At 34.0% G+C, this 22,234-nt stretch overlaps 1 protein-coding gene across 1 annotated transcript; it reads left to right on the top strand.

Annotated features, from left to right (window-relative positions):
* The first annotated feature begins 2,287 nt into the window (after positions 1–2,287).
* LOC134710229 (protein amnionless-like) lies at positions 2,288–22,180 on the top strand. Its single transcript, XM_063570495.1, has 12 exons — positions 2,288–2,356; positions 5,146–5,306; positions 5,790–5,892; positions 7,459–7,676; positions 8,310–8,465; positions 8,943–9,039; positions 9,395–9,613; positions 13,201–13,296; positions 19,548–19,653; positions 20,826–21,009; positions 21,560–21,670; positions 21,910–22,180. Exons 1-12 carry the CDS (start codon positions 2,317–2,319, stop codon positions 21,985–21,987), a joined length of 1,569 nt encoding a protein of 522 aa, XP_063426565.1. The 5' UTR covers positions 2,288–2,316; the 3' UTR covers positions 21,988–22,180.
* The last annotated feature ends 54 nt before the right edge of the window (positions 22,181–22,234 follow it).

The raw sequence follows: 22,234 nt of genomic DNA, 5'->3' as shown, positions 1-22,234 counted from the left end.
TCGGAGCATTTGAGATTGTGTTCGCATTGCCCAGAAATTTAGACATCTTTTTCTTCATTTCTAATATCCGTTTTGATTTTCCGACCCTCATTCCGATCTACCTTGAAAGACATAACATTTACAAGTATTTATAATTTATCCTGAATGGGCATGAAATATGTGGCATTGGACGTTAAGCAAATAATATGCGATCAATCAATTTTTCAATTGGCTTCTTCAAAAACCGACTATATGTTTGGTCTATCTATAATAGAAGTAAGTTACAATAACCGGCCGTAATTATCAAATATAAAAAAGAAGAGATGGTATGATTGCCAATGAGACAACTATCCACAAAAGACCAAAATGACACAGACCATAACAACTAAAGGTCACTGTACGGCCTTCAACAATGAGCAAAGCCCATACCGCATAGTCAGCTATAAAAGGCTCCGATAAGACAAGTAACGGTCAGCCATTTCATACGACGTTCAACAGATTCAGTCGTCCAGTGGGAACCAGAAAAGATCTATACTCGAAAGCGTCGAGAAAGGAATCAGCTGTTGCGGGAAGTTCACTATGACTCGATTTGATTGGGATACAAGATTGTCTATACGCTTTGCATGTAAGGATGTTCTAAAACCCTTTCAGGCTCCTTTTGGGTTGTCGTAATGATGCACATCTTCAAAATTTTGAAGACCAAGAATTTCATTTGCTGTTTTTACAGAAAGTAGAAAGTGCTTACCAATCCTTGTAATCGAAGCTAAGACTAAACATATATGGTAGATCAAAATACAGCAGATTTTTATAAAAATGTGAGTTGATGACACCCAATATATATTAATCAGATTGAATTGACTCTATCATCTCTTCATTGACATTGATTAAAATGTCGTTTATGCAGGATTTCTAACACAATAATACTGGTTATCCTAAAAAATGGAGACAATTACAACTACAAAAAACCCAACATCAAACATAAAGCGATAAATGCAAACAACCTAGGGTCATTTTGAGACAATAATAAGTGTGAAAACTTGTTTTACGTAAGCACAAACCTTCCTTTTTCAGCAATATCACTTATTATTTTAGTTATGACTTTACAGACTGGTTTAGGTTGCCGATTTCACATGTTTTTAGTGCCGAAGATGTGAACGATTGGTTGATAACTTTAAGTCTGTTTAAATCACACACACAAACAAACAAACTGAAAGGAGTAGGTCCGGTAAGGACGGATTTTGGCCTCAAATTTCAGTTTCATCTGACGGAAGATTTTGACCACTTGTCAAACACTTAAGTGTCTATTTCATATGATTCAATTAATTTATGTGAAAGATTTTAACTTATTTAGGCATTAAAAACGACCCGATTCAAGCTCAAATATGAAAAATCTACCAAATATGCCAAAAAACGTCCCTTTTCATATGTTTTTTGTTAAAAACGAAAGTGGCCGCATTCGTGTTCATCCTCAATCTTTATATATGTTATGTATTATCATCAAATACAACTTCTATTTCAATATTTTGGATGAACACGAATGCGGCCACTTTCGTTTTACACGGAAACCGTCTAAAATTTAACTAAAATACTGGAATTGTGAAGATTTCAGTAATTTAGCATGACTTAATGGTGCTAGTACTCAATATATATGCATTGTATTGTCAAAAAACAACCCATATGTATGTAGCAGAAGCATTCTGCTGCCCAATAAATAACTAAAAGTTTACATTTTAACAATTTTGTAAAACTGCTATATTTTGGGGCCAAAAAGGGGTCTTACCGGACCTACTCCTTTGTTCAATAAAATTGTAGTTCTTCATTGAAAAGCACTTTGCGTCCATATAGACTTACAATTGATACATATAAATATTAAACTAAAAGTGAAAATAAACAATATTTAATACACGTCAATCTTAAAATACTCATGTGTTTTTTCTTAAAATATATATATAGAAAGAGACTTTCATATACTTTCAAGGACTTCCTGCTCTTTTTTAGAGGTGCCTTATTTGTTGGAATCATGTTTTGTTTCAGCATTTATAATTTGTTTTAATTTATCTATATGGTTTATAATGTAATGATATTTATATAATTGCATTTATAAGTACATCAAGTTCACATAAAAAAAATCTTAATTTTATGTATTCAAATCTTTTTTTTTTTCGCAACAGTAACGATAAAATTAATGTATTTATACAAATTAATTAATAGGAAATTGACCTTCTCCCAACACGTACCATTTTGAATTATGATATACTATGCCTATCTTATCCATGCTGGATCATAAATGCATCTCATTATAGAATTCAATACACAAAGATAAATACGCCCTCCAATATGGATTCTTTCAGTCTGTTGATATTTCTCGTCATTTTGAGTAAGTACCTGCTAAATGATGTGTATGTTTGTTTAAAAAATAATCATTGTTTTCTCTTAATTCGAATTTTGAATGCTTATTGCAGATTTTTTTTATTAGTTGTTAGTGGCTTTGAACTAGCTGTCAGATAACTACGAGTACTCTTAGATCTGTTCATTGTGTCTTTTTGTGTCGGGATGTATAAGTACCCTGCCACGTCCACTTGTATTTTTGTCTATCTGATGAGTTAAGCCTTTTTCAACTGATTTTTATAGTTCGTTCTTATGGTGTACTGTTATACCACTGTCCCAGGTTATGGGGAGGGTTGAGATCCTGCTAACATGTTTAACCCCGCCACATTATTTATGTATGTGCCTGTCCCAAGTCAGGAGCCTGTAATTCAGTGGTAGTCGTTTGTCTATGTGTTGCATGTTTGTTTTTCATTCATTTTTTACATAAATGAGGCCGTTAGTTTTCTCGTTTGAATTGTTTCACATTGTCTTATCGGGGCCTTTTATAGCTGACTATGCGATATGGGCTTTGTTCATTGTTGAAGGCCGTACGGTGACCTACAGTTGTTAATGTTTGTGTCATTTTGGTCTTTTGTGGATAGATGTTTCATTGGCAATCATATCTTATCTTCTTTTTTAAATATCAAAGAGTATTCCATATTGGTATTATTTTAGTAGGTTTCTCTATATGAATTGGATTTTAAATAAAAAAGCATATTCACCTGAGAAAGTGTTATTCACCGCACTAAACGTCACACGCTTTTACATGCAACGTTATGGTATATTTTTGTCATCAAATACATTTTCTTTTCTCGGAATATGGAATAAAACAATTACTGTCTTTTGTTTCGGTAAATATGGGGTTTAATTGACTTGAAAAACTGATATTCACTTCGGCCGTCGGCCTCAGTGAATATCAGTTTTTCAAAAGTCAATAAAACCGCATATTTACCTCATCAAAAGAAAGAAATTGTATAATATTAATTTTAATAAAATATTTAGAAAAAAAGGGGGGTCAGATCATTCAACAAGATGCTGTGATTTTGATTTAAATTTTCCGTATCCATAACTGTCAATGCTATAGCTATAAGAGACGAAATAAAAAAAAATAACATGTAAATAGTAGCCGTTCCTGTCATAGTAACATAAACAAACAATACAGTGTACAAGTAAAAAAAAATTCGATCATTCCGTATTTTCTTACCTTTAAAATTGCATTGCATCTAACTAGCTAATACAATTATATACTAAAATTGTGTTTTCTTGCCATTTTTTCATCTATGGGTTTGGGTCAGTTTTCTCTATTTCATAATCTAAAGCATTCTAGGAAGTATTCTTCAAGCGTACACCAAAAAAGTTAATATTTGTTAACAACACCTTAAACAATTATAAGTCATTCAAGATAACAGAACAATATAAAATTTCCATAAACTTTTAAATCCTAAAACGGATTGTCTTGAACTTCATTTACCAGGAACACTGTTTTCAAAAAAATGTGATAGCCAGGAATAAAATAAAAACATAGAAACGTGAGAATCTGTGTTCCAAAAAGGACATGTAAACAGAAAGAAAAGCCACATTTTTCTTAGGTCACCTAAGCCTGCTAGGATTTGAAAAGAGAGACAAAAGATACGAAACGGACATTAAAACTCATTTATTGAAAATAAACCGACAAAACAACAGAACACAAAACACAAGCCCCAGAACTAAGGTTCACCGGAAGGGTTAGCAGTGCCAGATCATTGCTCCACATGAGGCACCTATTTTTTCTTTCTTAATCTATCAAAGGATAATTCTAAGCTTGCATATTGGTATATCTCTCTCAGTTGATAAAACATATTCGAAAACTGGCGTTAGCCAAATATTTATAATACGTCAGCATGGCTAAGATGACCGATATTGAATATTTGTGTCAAATATAGGACCATTAATATGAGACCCAACCTCGTCCTCTTTTCATAGATTGCAACATTATTGAATACGAATTATCATCGATTGTTTAATTTCCACGAGCATCACGGTGGATGATAGTAGAATATGACCACATAGCCTCCTGGGTCACTTGATATTGTACCATTTTCTAGTTGGTTCTTGTTACTTATTCAAGGCTTTCGTTTTTTGTTCAGTATTTTGTAGATCATTCAATGTCTTTTCGTAGGCCTTTTTTTGTAATTGTATTGCATGTTTTTCTTCGAGATAAGATTTCTGATTGGTTGTCCATCTTTTCTGCACCATAATCTCAATAATATGTTACCACTTGTTAAACTTTGTTTCAATTACACAAAGACGTGAATAAACAAACAAACAAAAACAAAGACACAGAATACAAACAACAACTTCAACGACTATGATAAATAACACAGGAGAATTGGAAAAAAGTAAAATCACAAAAATACTGAACTTAGAGGAAATTCGGACAGTCCATAATCACATGGCAAAATCAAATAACAAAACGCTTCAAATATCAAAACGCATCGAAAACGAATGGAGATGGAAATGAAGGAGAAAATAAGATAGATATAAATGGTGAACACAACATCAGACAAATAAAACGAACTAATGGATAACAATGGAAAGACAACAAAAAGTTCACAAAACAATAAACAGAACTAAAGATTCTGTAACAAAGAACAAAGTTATCTTAAGTGCTTCAGAACAACAAGTCGTTCCTGAAAAGTGCCATAAAGTCGAGTATACTTAAGATCATATAAAACAAGGAACCAATTTTATATTAAGCCAATGCAAGTCAAGAAATAAAAGTATGAGACAGACTATATAGTAATATGTTTATTTCAATAGTACAAGCAGATGGGAGTTATAAACGATGGATCCCAAATACTAATTTTGATTATGCGTTCAATTGGGATTCCGGGAAATCACCATGTGGCGACACCATAGCTGTGTTTAGTGATGACAGCCCTTCTGTGTATATGCAGATGAATACAACTCTAAAAGAACTGGTAAGACTTAATTGAAAAGAATGGATATAGGTTATCCATGAGTTAAAGTCAGAACATACAAAGCTAAAACACATAAAGCAAAAAAAAAAAACAGTGCTTTAATTGCATTTCTTCTTCTTCTCAAAGACACAGTGAGGCCTTGAACACGGAGCAAACACACGCATCTCACTGCAAATGTTTAGACAGTCGCGGGCAACTGTTTTGAGCGGAATGCTTTGCAAACTAAAAACCACGCCACAGCTGTAAATTACAGAACAAAGCCAATTTAAGGCTACAAAAATGTATTTAAAATTTTCCTCAAAATGACGACAACATAAGCAAATAAAGAAAACAAACCATCTTAGGCAATGCTTTAAATATTATTATTTGTTTCTCTCGTTACTTTATGGAACAAACCGTAAACAATAGTGTTTGACCAAACTAAATAGATATTAAGATAGATATTCTATATGACTTTTCACGTCACAAGCCTGTTTTTCACAGAGATTACCATCAACGGACATAACTCTGATACTGGACAGCGACTTCGTTCTTGGATTTACAGATGTCCCGGACAACAATCCAAGCTGTCTTAGTAACGGACAAGGTAAGCGGCATTCATATTTAGTCCAAATAGTGAATTCATACTTTCATGCAAAACGTTTACTTTGCTTTAGACAACGGAAAACGTATGAATACTTAAGAAATAATTCGTGGGGGCTTAAATATATCGTGATTTTACCACGGGCTGGCCCTTTATGACAAATATTTTACCCTGAGCGTGTTAGCCGTGGTAAAATCTAGATATATTCAAGCCCCCATGAATTATTTCGATTCTAAAATAGGACAAATACGGCAATTCTTTTGGTTCAAAGCGCTCGAGGCGGAGGCAAATATTTGCCATTCTCATAAATAAACGCACTATTAAAATGACGTAAAAGAACGCAGCAAGTAAATTAGTGACTTGTTTTAACTATTTTAAATAACGTATTTAGATAGTTTTGGATGAATTTAAATGAATCATAGATAATTTACTTATATGTCTAGCATGTATAAAAATAAATGGCTTAAACCACATTTCAGCATCGTTTGTTTACGTTCCCTTGTTGTGATGATTTTCGGATTCACAAGCGTGAATTTTCTCGTAAAATGCTTATATTCTTACGTCATCATTCTATGACGTCGGGTTCCTCATTCATTAAAACATATGACGTGGGGGTACAATGGGAACAGCCCATGAAATATATTCATATTTTACCACGGGTGTGTACTCAAAGCGTTTGAAGGACGTCATGTTAGAATTGCGAGGGGTAAAATATCGGCATAAAGGGACAACCCGTGGTAAAATCTAGATATTATCAAGCCCCCATGAATTATTTCGATTCTAATAGGACAAATACGCCAATTGTTTTGGATCGAAGCGCTCTAGGTGGAGGCCATTATTTGCCGTTCCCATAAATTTACGCACTTTTAGATTGGCGTAAAAGAACGGAACAAACAGAATTAGTGACAAGCTAAAACTATTCACAAAACTTATTTAGATAGATTTGGATGAATTTTAATGATAATTTTCTTATATGTCTTCTATGTATATAAAAAATTGGCTTATACCACATTTTAGCATCATTTGTTTACGTTTCCTTGTTGTGATGATTTTCGGTATTAAAAGCGTGTATTTTCATTCTATGACGTCGGGTACTTCATTCAGAAAAAAACCATATGACGTGGGACTACGATCGGAACAGCCAATGCAATATATTCATATTTTACCACGGGTGTGTACTCAAAGCGTTTGAAGGACGTCATGTTAGAATTGACAATATATATACGAACATTCATTCATTATCATAAACACAGTTTTATAAGCTTTCTTGGTGCAATACAAACAAGAAGATGAAGTTTCATTGCATATGAAACAACTATCTACAAGAGATAAAATTACACAGAGATTTACAACTAAAGATTTACTTCAATAAATTTGACTATATAAGAAAATGTTAAAGAATATATATAAAAATATGGCTTATTAGGAAAAATGTGAAATAACCTCTGGTTGTCGATCAGTTATCTGTGTTGCTCTCTCATTCGGACGTTCAACCATTTATTCTTGCTATTCAATACTGTTTTTTCACAGCTTGAAAAATAAAACTTGAAACAAATACTTTTTTTACAGAAGTCCATTTTAACAAGACTTATCCATCGGACTGGTTTGATCCCAAGAACTGGTGTTCATCTACTACAGAGACAGGAAACTGTACGGACATGGTCCTGGAATCGGAAATGGTTCCTTGTTCGTATGATAATGTTGTCTTCCCTAAAGACAGTTCTTTTTTTGTAAATGTAGAAGCTGAGATAGAGATAGTGGTTAACACTCTGAAAATATCCGGAAAGGTAACAGCTACGAATATATCTAGCTAACTTGAATAATTATGCGCCCTCTAGTGGCTTATAACGTATGAACATGTTATTGTAGCAATTGGAGCTTGCTAAAATCACTACGAGAGGGTCCGCAACCCGAGGACTGATAGTGTTATAGAGGGGTGTTATATACATCATGCGCTACTGTAGGTTTTGATATATAATTCTTTTCACTTTATTACATATGCAATCAAAATCAATAATAAACTAAATTCAGTTGGTTCGGAACACAGAATGTGATATATAATTAGTTTTAGATCAGACTATGATACTATCAGACATTAAATATATTATGCAGATACAGATGAAAAACATTGAAGGTGCGTTCGACTCGGGTCTTTTGTATTAAGATTGCCAATATTTCTGCCGAAGAAATGTACTTCTCTCTATGTACCCATGCACTATTTAACAAAGAGTGCTGACAGTAGCGTTATATATAACTAACTAATCAATAAAATCACTCGGATGAAGTTCAGAAACAAAATTGCTACTCTTTTCCTGAATATTTTGGAAGACAGGATAGTGTAGATAATAGGGAAAATCTAACCATGCTTAGTATTTGCTTATTGTATTATTCATCTAGCTTATCATTTTTCTTTCTTTCAGGCCTTCAGTACGAACACTTTCTCTTCGTTCGTAAAGACTGCTATGGGTACCCGAATGTTTCCGAAGCCACATACTGGAGCAATGTCAAAGATTAAAATTTCTAGACGACCGTGTAATAACCCACTCGGGTGTATTTGTGGAAACGACATACCTGAGGTAAGAAATGGATCATTTTCGCAAATAAATTAATCCCTAAACTTCTTAAAATAAAACATTTCGTTTTAAAATGTTACTCGCAGAAAGGTGTTAAGGGACGACCGGGGTTGGGGTATAGGTTTTTGTTTATAAAAAAAAACAGATTCCCTGATCAGCTCGGGAAGAAAAAATACATTTCTAATTTGTGTCGTACTGTATTGTCTACACCGCATTTCAATTAAAGGAAGCTTTATATTTTGTTAAATTGTACATAGCGTCATACTTTGTTTGCTCACCGAGCACAAAATCCCATGTGAGTCTTTGCAATAATTTGATGTCCGTTGTATTAAAGGTGTTAGTATTCTTGTGTCTGATGTCGGGTGGTCATTGGTTCGTTCGTCGTAAAATTCTTTAAGGAACTTCTCTGAAACTACTGAACTAACTTCAACCAAGCTCGAACGAGTTAATGACTCTAATTTTTTTTTTTTTTTTCAACAGATTTTACAAAGAATCTGCAGTATCCAGAAACCGTATTGTGCAAAGCAAGCTTGTAAACATCCAATTCTCCTTACTGGGGGCTGCTGTGAAATATGTGGTGAGTTATCGACCTTGTTTTTTTATTGAGTAATGTTTCGGTATTACCAAGTATCTTCATACGTCTTGTAACAATTTGTAATCTATGAAAACAAAATGTTTTTGATTATACGGCAATGTGTAACCATTAAACAAACACACACGCACCAACAAAATGACTAGATACATGCTGACCAATATGTGATAGGAACCACATTTTTTGTCAAGAAATTCCAATATCTTCTCAATGAAAAGGGAAAAGACATTAGGGGGGGGGAGGTGGATTGTCCGATCATGAGGCAGCAAACTGACAACCACTTGACAATGAACGTTTAATTTACGTTATCATTTGTAATACACATTTAACATTTCCGCAGGCGCTAAACTGACAGCTGAATACGGTACTGGTTTCAAGTTTGACACGTTAAGAAACGGTCTACAGAGGAATCAACTCGATGGAAAAGATGACTTCAAAGATGTTAAATTTGTCGTTTCAAGGACATCAAATGATAAAATACAGATATCTCTGACAGACAAAAATGGCGGTCTACAAAGCATACATGTAGCAATACTGATGAAGGCAGATATTGATCAAGGTTTGTTGCTGAATATTTCGTATCTTTTTTTATTATTTTTCAGAACTGTTTTTAAATACAAATTCCTTTATCTTTGAGGAACTAGACGTAAGATCTAATTAAATTTGGTTATACCATGAAACACGTTTTCCTAATGAACAGTTATTTTTTTCTTGAAGTGTTGTATGGTCAATTAAATTTCCGAATAATCTTCCTGAACTTGTTTACTCACACATTTTGCGACTTATGAGTTGAATGCTTCTTTCAATAAATGTAATGCCAATTTGAGTTAGAAAGGCGTTGACTGAACCACATTCTGTATAATGCTCTTTTCATACTAAAAATTCTTAAGGGTTCCATGGAACCCAGTGTCTCGCCTATTTTGGCTGTTAATTGCCATGATTGCAGGCTCAATGAAAAAGAGGAAAAAAATCAATGAAAATATTCCTCTTGATACTATCTTTTGATTATAAGAAACTTCCATCCAAGTTTGGTAAAGTCCAGGATAGTTTATGAATCTAATAAATTTAAATGTTTTGAAAACTTTAACTGCAGATTGTATGTAATGTTAACTGGGAAAAACTAAGTCTATTTATAAGTAAAATACAGATACACAGGTACAAAGTTTTAACAAAATTTCCTTCTAGGTACTAGCTTTTGATCATAAACAAGCTTCTGTCTAAGTTTGGTACAAATCCAAAATAGAATAAGAAAGTTCATAATATTTTAAAAACTTTAACAAAAGTGTGAATGTGTAGTTTCCTGTTAGAAAATCTAAGTCCATTTAAAAGTAGAATACAGAAAAAATGGATTTATTTTTTTTCAAGATTTACTTCTGGATACTATCTTATGATCATAAACAAGCTTCTGTCCAAGTTTGGTACAAATCCAGTATAGTTTAAGAAAATTATTTAAATTTGAAAAACTTTAACCATAAAGTGAATGTAATCTTTCCCGGCAGAAAAAAAACTAAGTCCATTTATAAGTAAAATACGGAAAAAATGGAATTTTATTTTTACAAAATTTAATTCTAGATACTATCTAATGATCATAAACAAGCTTCTGTCCAAATTTGGTAGAAATCCAGTATAGTTTAAGAAAGTTATTTAAATTTGAAAAACTTTAACCCTGGAGTGAATGTAATTTTTTCCGGCAGAAAAACTAAGTCCATTTATAAGTAAAATACGGAAAAATGGAATTTTATTTTTACAAAATTTAATTCTAGATACAGTACTATCTAATCATCATAAACAAGCTTCTGTCCAAGTTTGGTAGAAATCCAGTATAGTTTGAGAAAGTTATTAAAATTTCAAAAACTTTAACCACAGAGTGAATATTTGTGGACGCCGCCGACGACGACGCCGACGCCGACGGAATGTAGCAAAGACGTTAAGCACGTTATTGCGTCAATGCCATGAAATGCGACAGAGCAATTTGATAAATAGCTCTTCTATGAAAACTAACTAGTTCAGCTTTATGAAATTTATATCCATAGACGAGGCAGGTACTACTGTTTCCAAAAATATTAAAAATATTCTTTAACTTTTCATAATAGTTTCAAATAATGATACAAATATTACAAAAACGTCAAAAATATGCGTGTCAGACGTAACAAATTATTCGCAAAATAACTTTTGAGGGAATTTTTGTGGTCTAATAGAAAGTTTGAAATCCGCGAAAATTCGCATGAATGATAAACGTCTAATATAATTCATAACGCAATTGCTGTTTTTTGTGTTGATCGAACGGTAAAAATTTATTTTTTCAAAAATGAATAATCCTCGCCATGGTCAGGTTTCTGAAAATGGTAAGTTATCAAAATTTATCGCTTTTTAAAATATCAGATGATATAAAATTCTGTTTTTATAAATTATTCCTATAAATGTGCTTAGATAGACCATTTCAAATCCGGAATTTTACAGCACTCGTACCACAAATAAAAAAGCATTGGCCTCGGGAAAATGTCTTGCAAGATTGTCCAATGTCGAATTTCGCCGCTTTTTACAAAAACACTGTCAGTTTCAACGTCATTTTATTAAATGTTCAACTTGTAGCATATAAATCAGCGCTTTTTCGTAATTGTGCTTTCACCCAACAATACGATAACATACTTTTTGATAAGCTGTAAAGTCGAAATGACTTCGTTTTTTAACAAATCAAATGTCTTGCAAGTTTGTCCACTGAGCAATTTTCTTACGTTTTGAACGTTTTCAATTCGGGACGCTATACATATATGTGTTTTCAAATTATTTCTAAAAGTTGTTAAACACCACATCAAGTATAAGCGATATTTGTTGTATTTTATTGACCTGTCATCAAAGGTAGGAGAAGCCGGACATCAGGCGACCTTAAGTTAAAATAGTTGAAATAACTGTCGATTAGGATCGGAGTCGAACAAATCTCGCCACGAGCGTATCTTAAAATGGGTTAAAATTACCATGTTTTGTATCACTTTATATGAACTCATTAGGCCAATCATCCCCCTAGGCCATCGAATTCGAAAGCAGTTCGTTTTATCATATGATATATGAACGATATTTCATTGATTTTAAATAACAAGTTCGATTTTATGTTTTAAGATCAGAGGACACAACAAAATAACCAAATTATAAATTTCGAAAATAGATTGAATCATAGAAACCACGATAAGAACTGCAATATATAAAATAAGTAATAATCAAACAGAAAATGAATAATTATCTAAAATGAAAAAAACATATGGTAATTTGTCAATAAATAGGTAAAATATTAATTACAGAACTGAAGAATTTCATATCCGAGACAGAGAGGATTAAATATTGTAAAGAGATAAAGAAACTAAAAAGAAAAGAGCAAAAAAATAAAAGTTACAATAAATTTAAAGAACAAGCCGAATCAGAAGTCCGAAAAGTCCATTTGCTTTCGTATCTGCCAGTAGCAAATATTTCATACATATTTAGGACTTTGAAGTATCCATATCGATCAAAAATGATTACAATCAAAACGAACAAAGTATACTCGATTACCGACGTAAAACGTCAAATTTTGACGTTACCAATTAGGACGCAATATCGTGCGTAACGTCATCGCTATGTCTCGCTTTTTCGACAAAAGTCGAACGCTCGACAAAAATGCGCTCTTGATCAACGATTTCACAACCGTGTAAAGTTATAAGAAGCAAAATTCTTATAATTGCATTTTCATGCTGTAACAATGAAGTAAAGAATTGTATCAAGTTTTCATTTGTTTTTCTATGCAATATAAAAAAAAATTGTCATGGATAGCACTGCACGTGCAGTTATAGCTTTTGTATTTTATACGGGATAAAGTATGAAATCTGAGTGCCTCGCGAATGTTGTCAACCAATAAAAATCACGGATTCTAATGAAACACACATGTAACGTAATCATTTGTATATTCAAAACGATCCAAAAAACCAACATACTAACACGCTCGAGGCAAGCACACTTCAACAATCCCGTCGAGGCAGTATCGCTTGATGTAAAAAAAAAATCAAACCATAGGTGTACCCTTGACCATAAGCTTTCGGCTGAAATCAATATATAACTCTGTGATACTATAATCATTTCTAAATATATGTTTTACGATAATATTTTCTTGTTTTGTAGATATTTTGTCCGGTGGATTTAAGTACAGTCTGCGCAAAATAGCCATGGAGCAATCAGGACCTGCAATTCATACTCCTAGTGCAGGTGCACGAACAGGTACACGCATATTAATAAATTTGAAGATCGGAATAAGGAGCTGTATTTTATGTACAGATCCAGACGCCCAGTCCCATTTAACTTAAGTGCACAATATTATTATTTCATAGTAAGAGATGTTTTGATCATAGCATCCTCTTATTATTCAGAAACTTTCATATATGTTTTTACGCTGTTAACGCTAAAAGTTATTTAAAATAAAAATGCAGAGTGCTGGATTATGTTGTTTTTATGTGGTATTCCATAGATCTGATCGTTTTGGTATCTATCTAACTCTGCTTGAGACTCAGCTACGGAAGTTATCTCTTTGGTTCTTTATAGGCTTCCAATATTTATGTACGGACCATAGATATATCAGAAAACATCATACATATCAAATTAAATTCTACCTGTAGCGTGATGAAACACGAGACTCAATACGTGTACTGTAGTCCGGCGGCTTTGTGAAAAATTGTGCACAACCTGTTACAAGCATGAAATTTGGCATAGAACTTCCTCAACTATTATTCTTTTATTTCAGATAGGGAGGCATTTGAAAAAAATGTCTCACTTCCGGTAAAATCCAAAATGGCGGACGTCATACTTAAATAAGCCCAATATCGAAGGCTAGCATGTAAAAATGTCCTATTATCATGCTACTATCATAATATTTGGTACAGACCTTTGTGTTTTACTACTTTTGGATAAATTGAATAGATTAGATGTCTTCAGAAACCCCACTCCCGGTTAAAATCCAATATGGCGGACATTGTACTTAAATAAGCTTATTTTTTAGGGAGGGTAATTAAAATGTGTTTCAACTAATTGCTACTATAATTACATTGTGTATGAACCTTTCTTTGGTGCTTCTGATGGAGACAAGTATAAGACTTATGTCGTTAAAACCCTTACTTCCGGAAGTATCCAAAATGGCGGATAGAGAAATATCATTTTTTTATTCAAATTTTCAACTTTTTCCAAAATGTAAAGAAAATGAATTTATTTTGTGCTGGTCATTAAACTTTTGGCTTGAAGTTATACCAGAAACCACTTATTCTAGCATGTTGTAAATGCTAAGATATAAAGTTGACACTTCCGGTAAAAATATGACGTAAATTTCAAAGATGAGTCCTCAATCTATTTCTTCGATGTAGAGTTTTGGATAGATCGATTTAAACAAAATAAAATCACTATAGTATGGTGGCCGGTTAAGGCCATTTCGCGTTTTCGCGTTTTCGCGTTTTCGCCCATCATATTATATAGGGCGAAAACGCGAAAACGCGAAAACGCGAAGTCGAAAACGCGAAAACGCGAAATATTTTTTCTTTCCGATTTCGCGTTTTCGACTTCGCGTTTTCGCGTTTTCGCGTTTTCGACTTCGCGATTTCGCGTTTTCGCCTTTTCGCGATTTCGCGTTTTCGCCTTTTCGCGATTTCGCGTTTTCGCGATTTCGCCTTTTCGCCTTTTCGCGATTTCGCCTTTTCGCGTTTTCGCGATTTCGCCTTTTCGCGTTTTCGCGATTTCGCGTTTTTGTAAAGTTTAAATTTTTTAAAGATTAAATGGGTACCCCACGAATAAAAGTACTTTCACAGTATCAGTGATATTGACAAAACTTTAGTAGATGAAAATAAAAACTTTACTTTTCGTACTAACATTGAATAGTATTACTATTACAAGTGTCAAAGGCTGCAAATGCTGTCAACGTTTCAATATTTAAAGCAACAAAGCATCAACTTTGGTAAAACTGAACTTCATTTTTACACCAAGTGCTTATTCTCCAACTGTATATAGTGAGTGTCAATTGCAACACTTCAAATTAAGGTCTGTCCTCATCCTTTTGCAGAAAAGTGAAATTGTAATTTTATGGTAACAATTTATTATTCTGCTTGAGAGTTTGCCAGAAATGTGATAGATGTGGAGAGGTTTTCTTTCTTTGGCATTTTAGACCAAATGGGTCAAAATCAAAAAAGAACTCCCACTGTAAAATCTAACAAATATCAATGAAATGTGAATTTAGTTTTAAAGTTTTGATTTTGACCCATTTGGTCTAAAATGCCAAAGAAAGAAAACCTCTCCACATCTATCACATTTCTGGCAAACTTTTTTTTATTTTTATTTTCATCTACTACAGTTTTGTCAATATCACTGATACTGTGAAAGTACTTTTATTCGTGGGGTACCCATTTAATCTTTAAAAAATTTTAACTTTACAAAAACGCGAAATCGCGAAAACGCGAAAACGCGAAAAGGCGAAATCGCGAAAAGGCGAAAAGGCGAAATCGCGAAAACACGAAATCGCGAAAAGGCGAAAACGCGAAATCGCGAAAACGCGAAAACGCGAAAACGCGAAAACGCGAAAAGGCGAAAAGGCGAAAACGCGAAATCGCGAAGTCGAAAACGCGAAAACGCGAAAACGCGAAGTCGAAAACGCGAAAACGCGAAGTCGAAAACGCGAAATCGGAAAGAAAAAATATTTCGCGTTTTCGCGTTTTCGACTTCGCGTTTTCGCGTTTTCGACTTCGCGTTTTCGCGTTTTCGACTTCGCGATTTCGCGTTTTCGCGTTTTCGCCCTATATAATATGATGGGCGAAAACGCGAAAACGCGAAAACGCGAAATGGCCTTAACCGGCCACCATACTATAGTACTAAAAAATATTTAAAATTACTACTATTTGGCCAAGAATACATGCTTATTCACAGTCACCACCACATGCACACAAGGCAGTGCACGGGAGACCCGATTTCACACATTAAAAATAACCGCGGCATCCTTTCTTACATCCATAATGTACAAGCTTCTGAAAAAATGATGAGGTCTCAGAAAGAGTTTTTTTAAAAAGGGACCCTCTTTGTCCCTTCGCAATCCATTAGTGACAAGACTAGGTAGTATAAGAGTCAATCTAAAGCTCGTCTCACTAAACACCTGCATTAGTATATTTTACATGCTTGAAAAGACTAGAATAAGTCGTGGGAAAAGCCTCACTTAAAATGAGTTTTCCCTTTTGTGCAAAAATTGACTTTCTTGCTTCGTTAATCATGTTAGATCTGATAAGTCTGTGCGATCTTACAGTACAACCACGTTGATTTAGGCTGATCAATCATCATTCTTTATGTTAAAATCACATCTTCAAATACCATCAATGTCTCCAACGCAGTCTTTTTTTTCCTTTTTCAAGCAAAGAGAGAACAGTATCACAACCCGTCATAAGGTATGAGTCAGAAATAAAAGTGTGTGATCACTCATTGCCTAGTGCATTTGAAAGGCCATTGATAGATATTAATCCAATGATTTTTGCCTCCCCAAATACAATCCATAGTTCGTCTGCCCCTATGTCACGGAATAGCGAAATAGTATTGACAGCATCATCAGTGACTGCTAATCATGACTCGTTTAAGTGCGTGTTTCGCTGCATCAGACACATGCACCATGATTTAAGTGTCAGTCTCTTTATGTGAACATGGTGCTACACCTAACATACATCACGTGGTGAATAAGATAGAATATCCTGAGCATTTGTTGCTACAACTACCATACTCATTAAAGACTTCATCCACTCTTGTTACAGTCTCAATGTATTTTATTAAGGTAAGGACATAATATTCAATCATCATACTCGTTAGGAAACACCTTGAAACTGTTACAACAGTGGATGTAGTGTTTGATGTGAACATAGACAATACTGGTAGTTTTGAAAGCTGCTAAAAGAAGCAAGGGCAACATTTAGGAGAGAGGGAATACACAGACGAACCCAGGATTAAAAACATCCTCAAAATTGGAAGGTTTCCTGAGAGATGACGACAGTAAGAAAGAACTTTTAAGTTTTCATTCATAGGAGCTTGCTCAAAACAATTTTGAGTACAAGGTAGTTGAAGCAACAAATGGTCGGGATGTTCAGTGTTATCCACCACTTGATGATGTTTCAAGTTTAGCCCCATGTTTACACGGAGAGACTAACACTAGAATCAAGATAGATGTGTCTGATGCAGTGAAACATAGACTTAACTGAGTCATGACTCAAACAGTCGATATTGATGTCATTGCTGTTTCGCTATTCCGTGACATAGGGGCAGACAAACTTTGGTTTGCATTTGGAAGGGGAAAAGTATAAGATATATATCAACCAATGACCTTTCAAATGCACTAAGCATTAAAAGATAACACGTTTGCTGGAGAAGGAACTGCGTTGGTGACATTAATGGAGTTTGAAGATGTGACTATAGCATTTAGAATGATGATTGACCAGCCAACATCACCATATGGATTTGATGTTAAATGTCATTGAAAACGATACGTGGTTTTGTTGGAAGATCGAAAAAAAAAAAGAAACAGATTAGGTTAACAAGGCAAGAAAATATGTGTTTTTCCAGAATTTATGGATGTGAGAAACAATACCACAGTCTTTGTAAATGTTGGAAATCAGCTCTCCGATTGTGAATTGCGGCCTACTGAGTATGCTGATTTGGGTATTATGTCCTTACCTAAATAAAATACCTTGAAACTGAAATACGAGTGGATGAGGTCTTGGATGCGTATGGTAGTTATAGCAACAAATGGTCAGGATATTCTATCTTATCCACCACGTAATGTATTTCAAGTTCAGCACCAAGTTCACATTTAGAGGCAGACACTAAAATCATGGCGAGTGTGTCTGATGCAGTGAAACACACACTTAAACGAGTCATGATTCGAACAGTCGTTAATGATGACGCTGTCACTACTGTTTCGCTATTCCGTGACATAGCGGTAGACGAACTATGGATTGTGTTTGGGAGGGCAACAGACTTTGGATTATTATCTATCAATGGCCTTTCAAATGCACTAGGCAGTGAGTGATCTGAGTGATCTGAAACACTTATTGTTATCCATGTCTTTACCTGTTGTGATATGATTCTCATTTTGCTTGAAAGGGGGAAAAAGACTATGTGGGAGACATTGATTGCATTTGAAGATGTGACTTTAACAAAAAGAATGATGATTAATCAGACTAAATCACCGGGTTTTTACTTTTAGATCGCACAAACTTAACAGATGGGTATAACATGGTTAACGAAGCAAGAAAATAACTATTTGCGCAACAGGGACGGCTTTTTGAGGCTATTCCCTCAACTTGGTCTAGTCTTTTCTAGCATGTAAATCATGCAATATACTTAGGTAGGTGTTTATGGAGACCAGCATGGGATTGGCTCTTATGCTACCCACTCCAGGCGGGGACAAAGAGGATAACTTTTGAAAAACTCTTTTTGAGGCCTCATCATTTTGTCAAAAGCTTATACATTGTGGATGTAAGAAATGATACCGCGGTCATTTTTAAAGTGGAAAATCGGGTACCCCGTGTATTGCGATGTGTGCATGTCATGGTGACTGTGAATAAATAGGTATTCTTGGCCAAATAGTAATAATTTTAAATAATTTTTAGTACTATAGTGATTTTATTTTGCTTTAATCAATCTATCCAAAACTCTACATCGAAGAAATAGATTGAGGACTCATCTTTGAAATTTACGTCATATTTTTAACCGGAAGTGTCAACTTTATATCTAAATATTTACAACATGCTAGAATAAGTGGTTTTGAGGATAACTTCAAGCCAAAAGTTTAATGACCAGCTCAAAATAAAATCATCTTTATATTTTGAAAAAATGAAAATTTGAATAAAAATTGATATTTCTCTGTCCGCCATTTTGGATATTACCGGAAGAAAGGGTTTTTAAGACATATGTCTTATGCATTGTATCCATCAGAAACACCAAAGAAAGGTTCATACACAATGTAATGATAGTAGCAATACGTTAAAACACATTTCAGTTACCCTCCCTAAAAAATAAGCTTATTTAAGTACAATGTCAGCCATATTGGATTTTAACCAGAAGTGGGGTTTCTGAAGACATCTTATCTATTTAATTTATCCAAAAGTAGTAAAAAACAAAGGTCTGTACCAAATATTATGATAGTAGCATGATAATAACACTTTTTTACACGCAAGCCTTCGATATTGGGCTGATTTAAGTATGACGTCCGCCATTTTGGATTTTACCGGAAGTGAGACATTTTTTTCAAATGCCTCCCTATCTGAAATAAAAGAGTAATAGTTGAGGAAGGTCTATACCAAATTTCATGCTTGTAACAGGATGTGCATAATTCGTCTGAAATATGATTGTAGCCGCCGGACTACTGTTGAAGGATGCTTATAAACATTTAGAATACTTATTTCAAAATCTTATACGTTGGTGTCTCTGCAGTTTTTGAGATCAATCGTGTTTATGCGTTTTAGGTGGCAGCGGAGGAAATGGAGGAGAAACTGCTGGTATAGTGGTTGGTGTATTGGTTGTTATTGGTATTGTACTTGCAGGACTTTTCTTCCTGTACAGAAGGAGAAGGTACTACGTGGTCACGAAGGCCCTCTATAAAAAAGGGGGTCAATTATTTTTTATGTATAGTAAAATTGAGAATTGATATGGGGAATCTGTCAAAGAGACAACAACCCGACCACAGAGCCGGAATCAGTCCAAGGCCAACAATAAAAACATAGAGAAAATCACAATCTTACTTTTGCGATTTTGAGCTAGAAATGATGAACGGTTATAAAAAAATATATAGAATAAAACAAAGGTTATCGTGCTTTCTTTCAAGAAACAAAGGACTCAAATTTGATATTGTAGTAATTTTGTGTTTTTCTCACAACATTTAAAAAAATTATGAAACTATGATTAATATGCTTCAGGAATAAGATATGTATCTTTAAATTCGTATCATTACTTGTATCTTCAAATTTCAGACCTTTTGATGTATTTGTTCAGTTTAGATACCTTCATATCTCTTGGCAAACAAAAACACATACAGAAACAGACACGCACAATATGTATCACACGTACGTGATATATTATCATATAATACTAGTGTTATTACTGTCTCCTCCATGCCTGTCTTGAACATAAAAAAAAATATTAAATAAATAACAGTTATAATGCTCAGGTTGGTTGTCACTGTGCAACACAGTTAATAATATAAAAAAAGAAGATGTGGTATGATTGCCAATGAGACAACTATCCACAAAAGACCAAAATGACACAAACATTAACACCGTATGGCCTTCAACAATGAGCAAAGCCCATACCGCATATATAGTCAGCTATAAAAGGCCCCGATAAGACAATGTAAAACAATTCAAGCGAGAAAACTAATGGCCTCATATATGTAAAAAAATGAACGAAAAACAAATATGTAACACATAAACAAACGACAACCACTGAATTACAGGCTCCTGGCTTGGGACAGGCACATACAAAAATAATGTGGTGGGGTTAAACATGTAAGTGGGATCCCAAGCCTCCCCCTAACCTGGGACAGTGGTATAACAGTACAACATAAGAACGAACTATAAAAATCAGTTAAAAAAGGCTTAACTCATCAGATAGACAAAAAAATAACACCAGAAAGGAAAAACATAGAACTCCTTTTTTATAAGACACTGTCAAACATCCAAACATACTATCCACACTCATCTGTGTCCACACTTGTATCATATAATAATATTTATGTTATGTTGTAGTATTCCAGAAATTTCTAGATTCAAGGTATTTGACAGAATTTCTTTCCGGCGACCGAAAGTAAAGAGACCACATGTTGAAGTACCCCCATTCTTACGATTTTCGTTTAGATCTGAGCAGGCTGAAAATGTTGGACCATCTCATCAAGGTTTTGAAAATCCAATATTCGGAAATTCTCCTATCGGCGTAAGTTTTTCAATTTGTTTTTTTAATAATTTAAATCGAATGTGATGTTTTGTGTAAATGTTTTAGACATATGTTTGTATGTATAAAAATAAGATGATATATGATTGTCAATGAGACAACTCTCCACAAGAGACCATATAACACGAAATTTAACAGCTACAGGTCACCGTACGGCCTTCAACAATGATCAAAGCCCATACCTCATAGTCACCTATAAATGGACACCTCAGCAGATGCATAGGGATCACTTCTTTAGTATAGTGTTGTTGTCGTAAGTTCACACTTAGTCCGCAACTCGCATGAAAAAGCTTGACAAAATTCGTTCTAACTGTAGGAAATGAAATTGTGTATCTATTATTTCGATTTTTTTTAGATACTAGTAAGTGATTTTCGAAAACCCTGTTTATTTCATACTTCGTATACATTTGCCTATCTTGGAAGTCACTTTTTTTTTTTTAAATAAATATACATTCGGAAACCGGTATTGTGTCTGTTTTATGATAAATGCATAATGATGTGACTTTAATATTTTATTTTATATGCATTTCAGGTAGACAAGCCAATGGATTTGGAACTGATGCCACCACCATTGGAAAGTGAAGAGCAACCGACATTTGACACATCCGGGTTCGATAATCCTCTTTATGATACATACATTCAGGTACCAGTCTTTGTATATATCCGGAGTTTATTATGAGCTTGTCGGCCGTTTTTAAGTCTGTCCCTTTTGTAAATTGAAAATTGATTTCAAGAATTATTGGATTATGTCATCAAGATTTACATTAACTTGATTTCTGTGTATTTTAATTCAAAATGCACGTTTATATAATTTTTTCTGTTTTGTTGGATTACTGTCTTATTTACAGTTATCGATATTAAACAGTATAATAATTATTTCAGGAATCACCCTTCAGTGATGCTGCAACTGTTGAAATCGAAGAACCAAGCAAAGAAAAATCGGGATTACCGGAAGACTGAAAATAAATTGAACAATCACAATTGTGCTATATATTTTTTAAAGGAGACAATTTAATGAAATTGTGGACATCGATTTATAGAAAATTTCTGACATGTTTAGTGATACACGCACACAATTGAAAGGGTATTTGTTTTATCGACACACGACATATATGACCGTGGTTGTCATTGTAAATATAAAGTAAATTCTCTTAGGGGAACATTTCATTGAGTACAAATTTTATGTGATAACAATTGTATTACATGA

This window comes from Mytilus trossulus, chromosome 3 (assembly GCF_036588685.1).
Source record: "Mytilus trossulus isolate FHL-02 chromosome 3, PNRI_Mtr1.1.1.hap1, whole genome shotgun sequence".
Lineage (NCBI taxonomy): Eukaryota > Metazoa > Mollusca > Bivalvia > Mytilida > Mytilidae > Mytilus > Mytilus trossulus.
The sequence above is the reverse complement of the archived record's forward strand: the minus strand, read 5'-3'. Positions and strand labels throughout refer to the sequence as shown.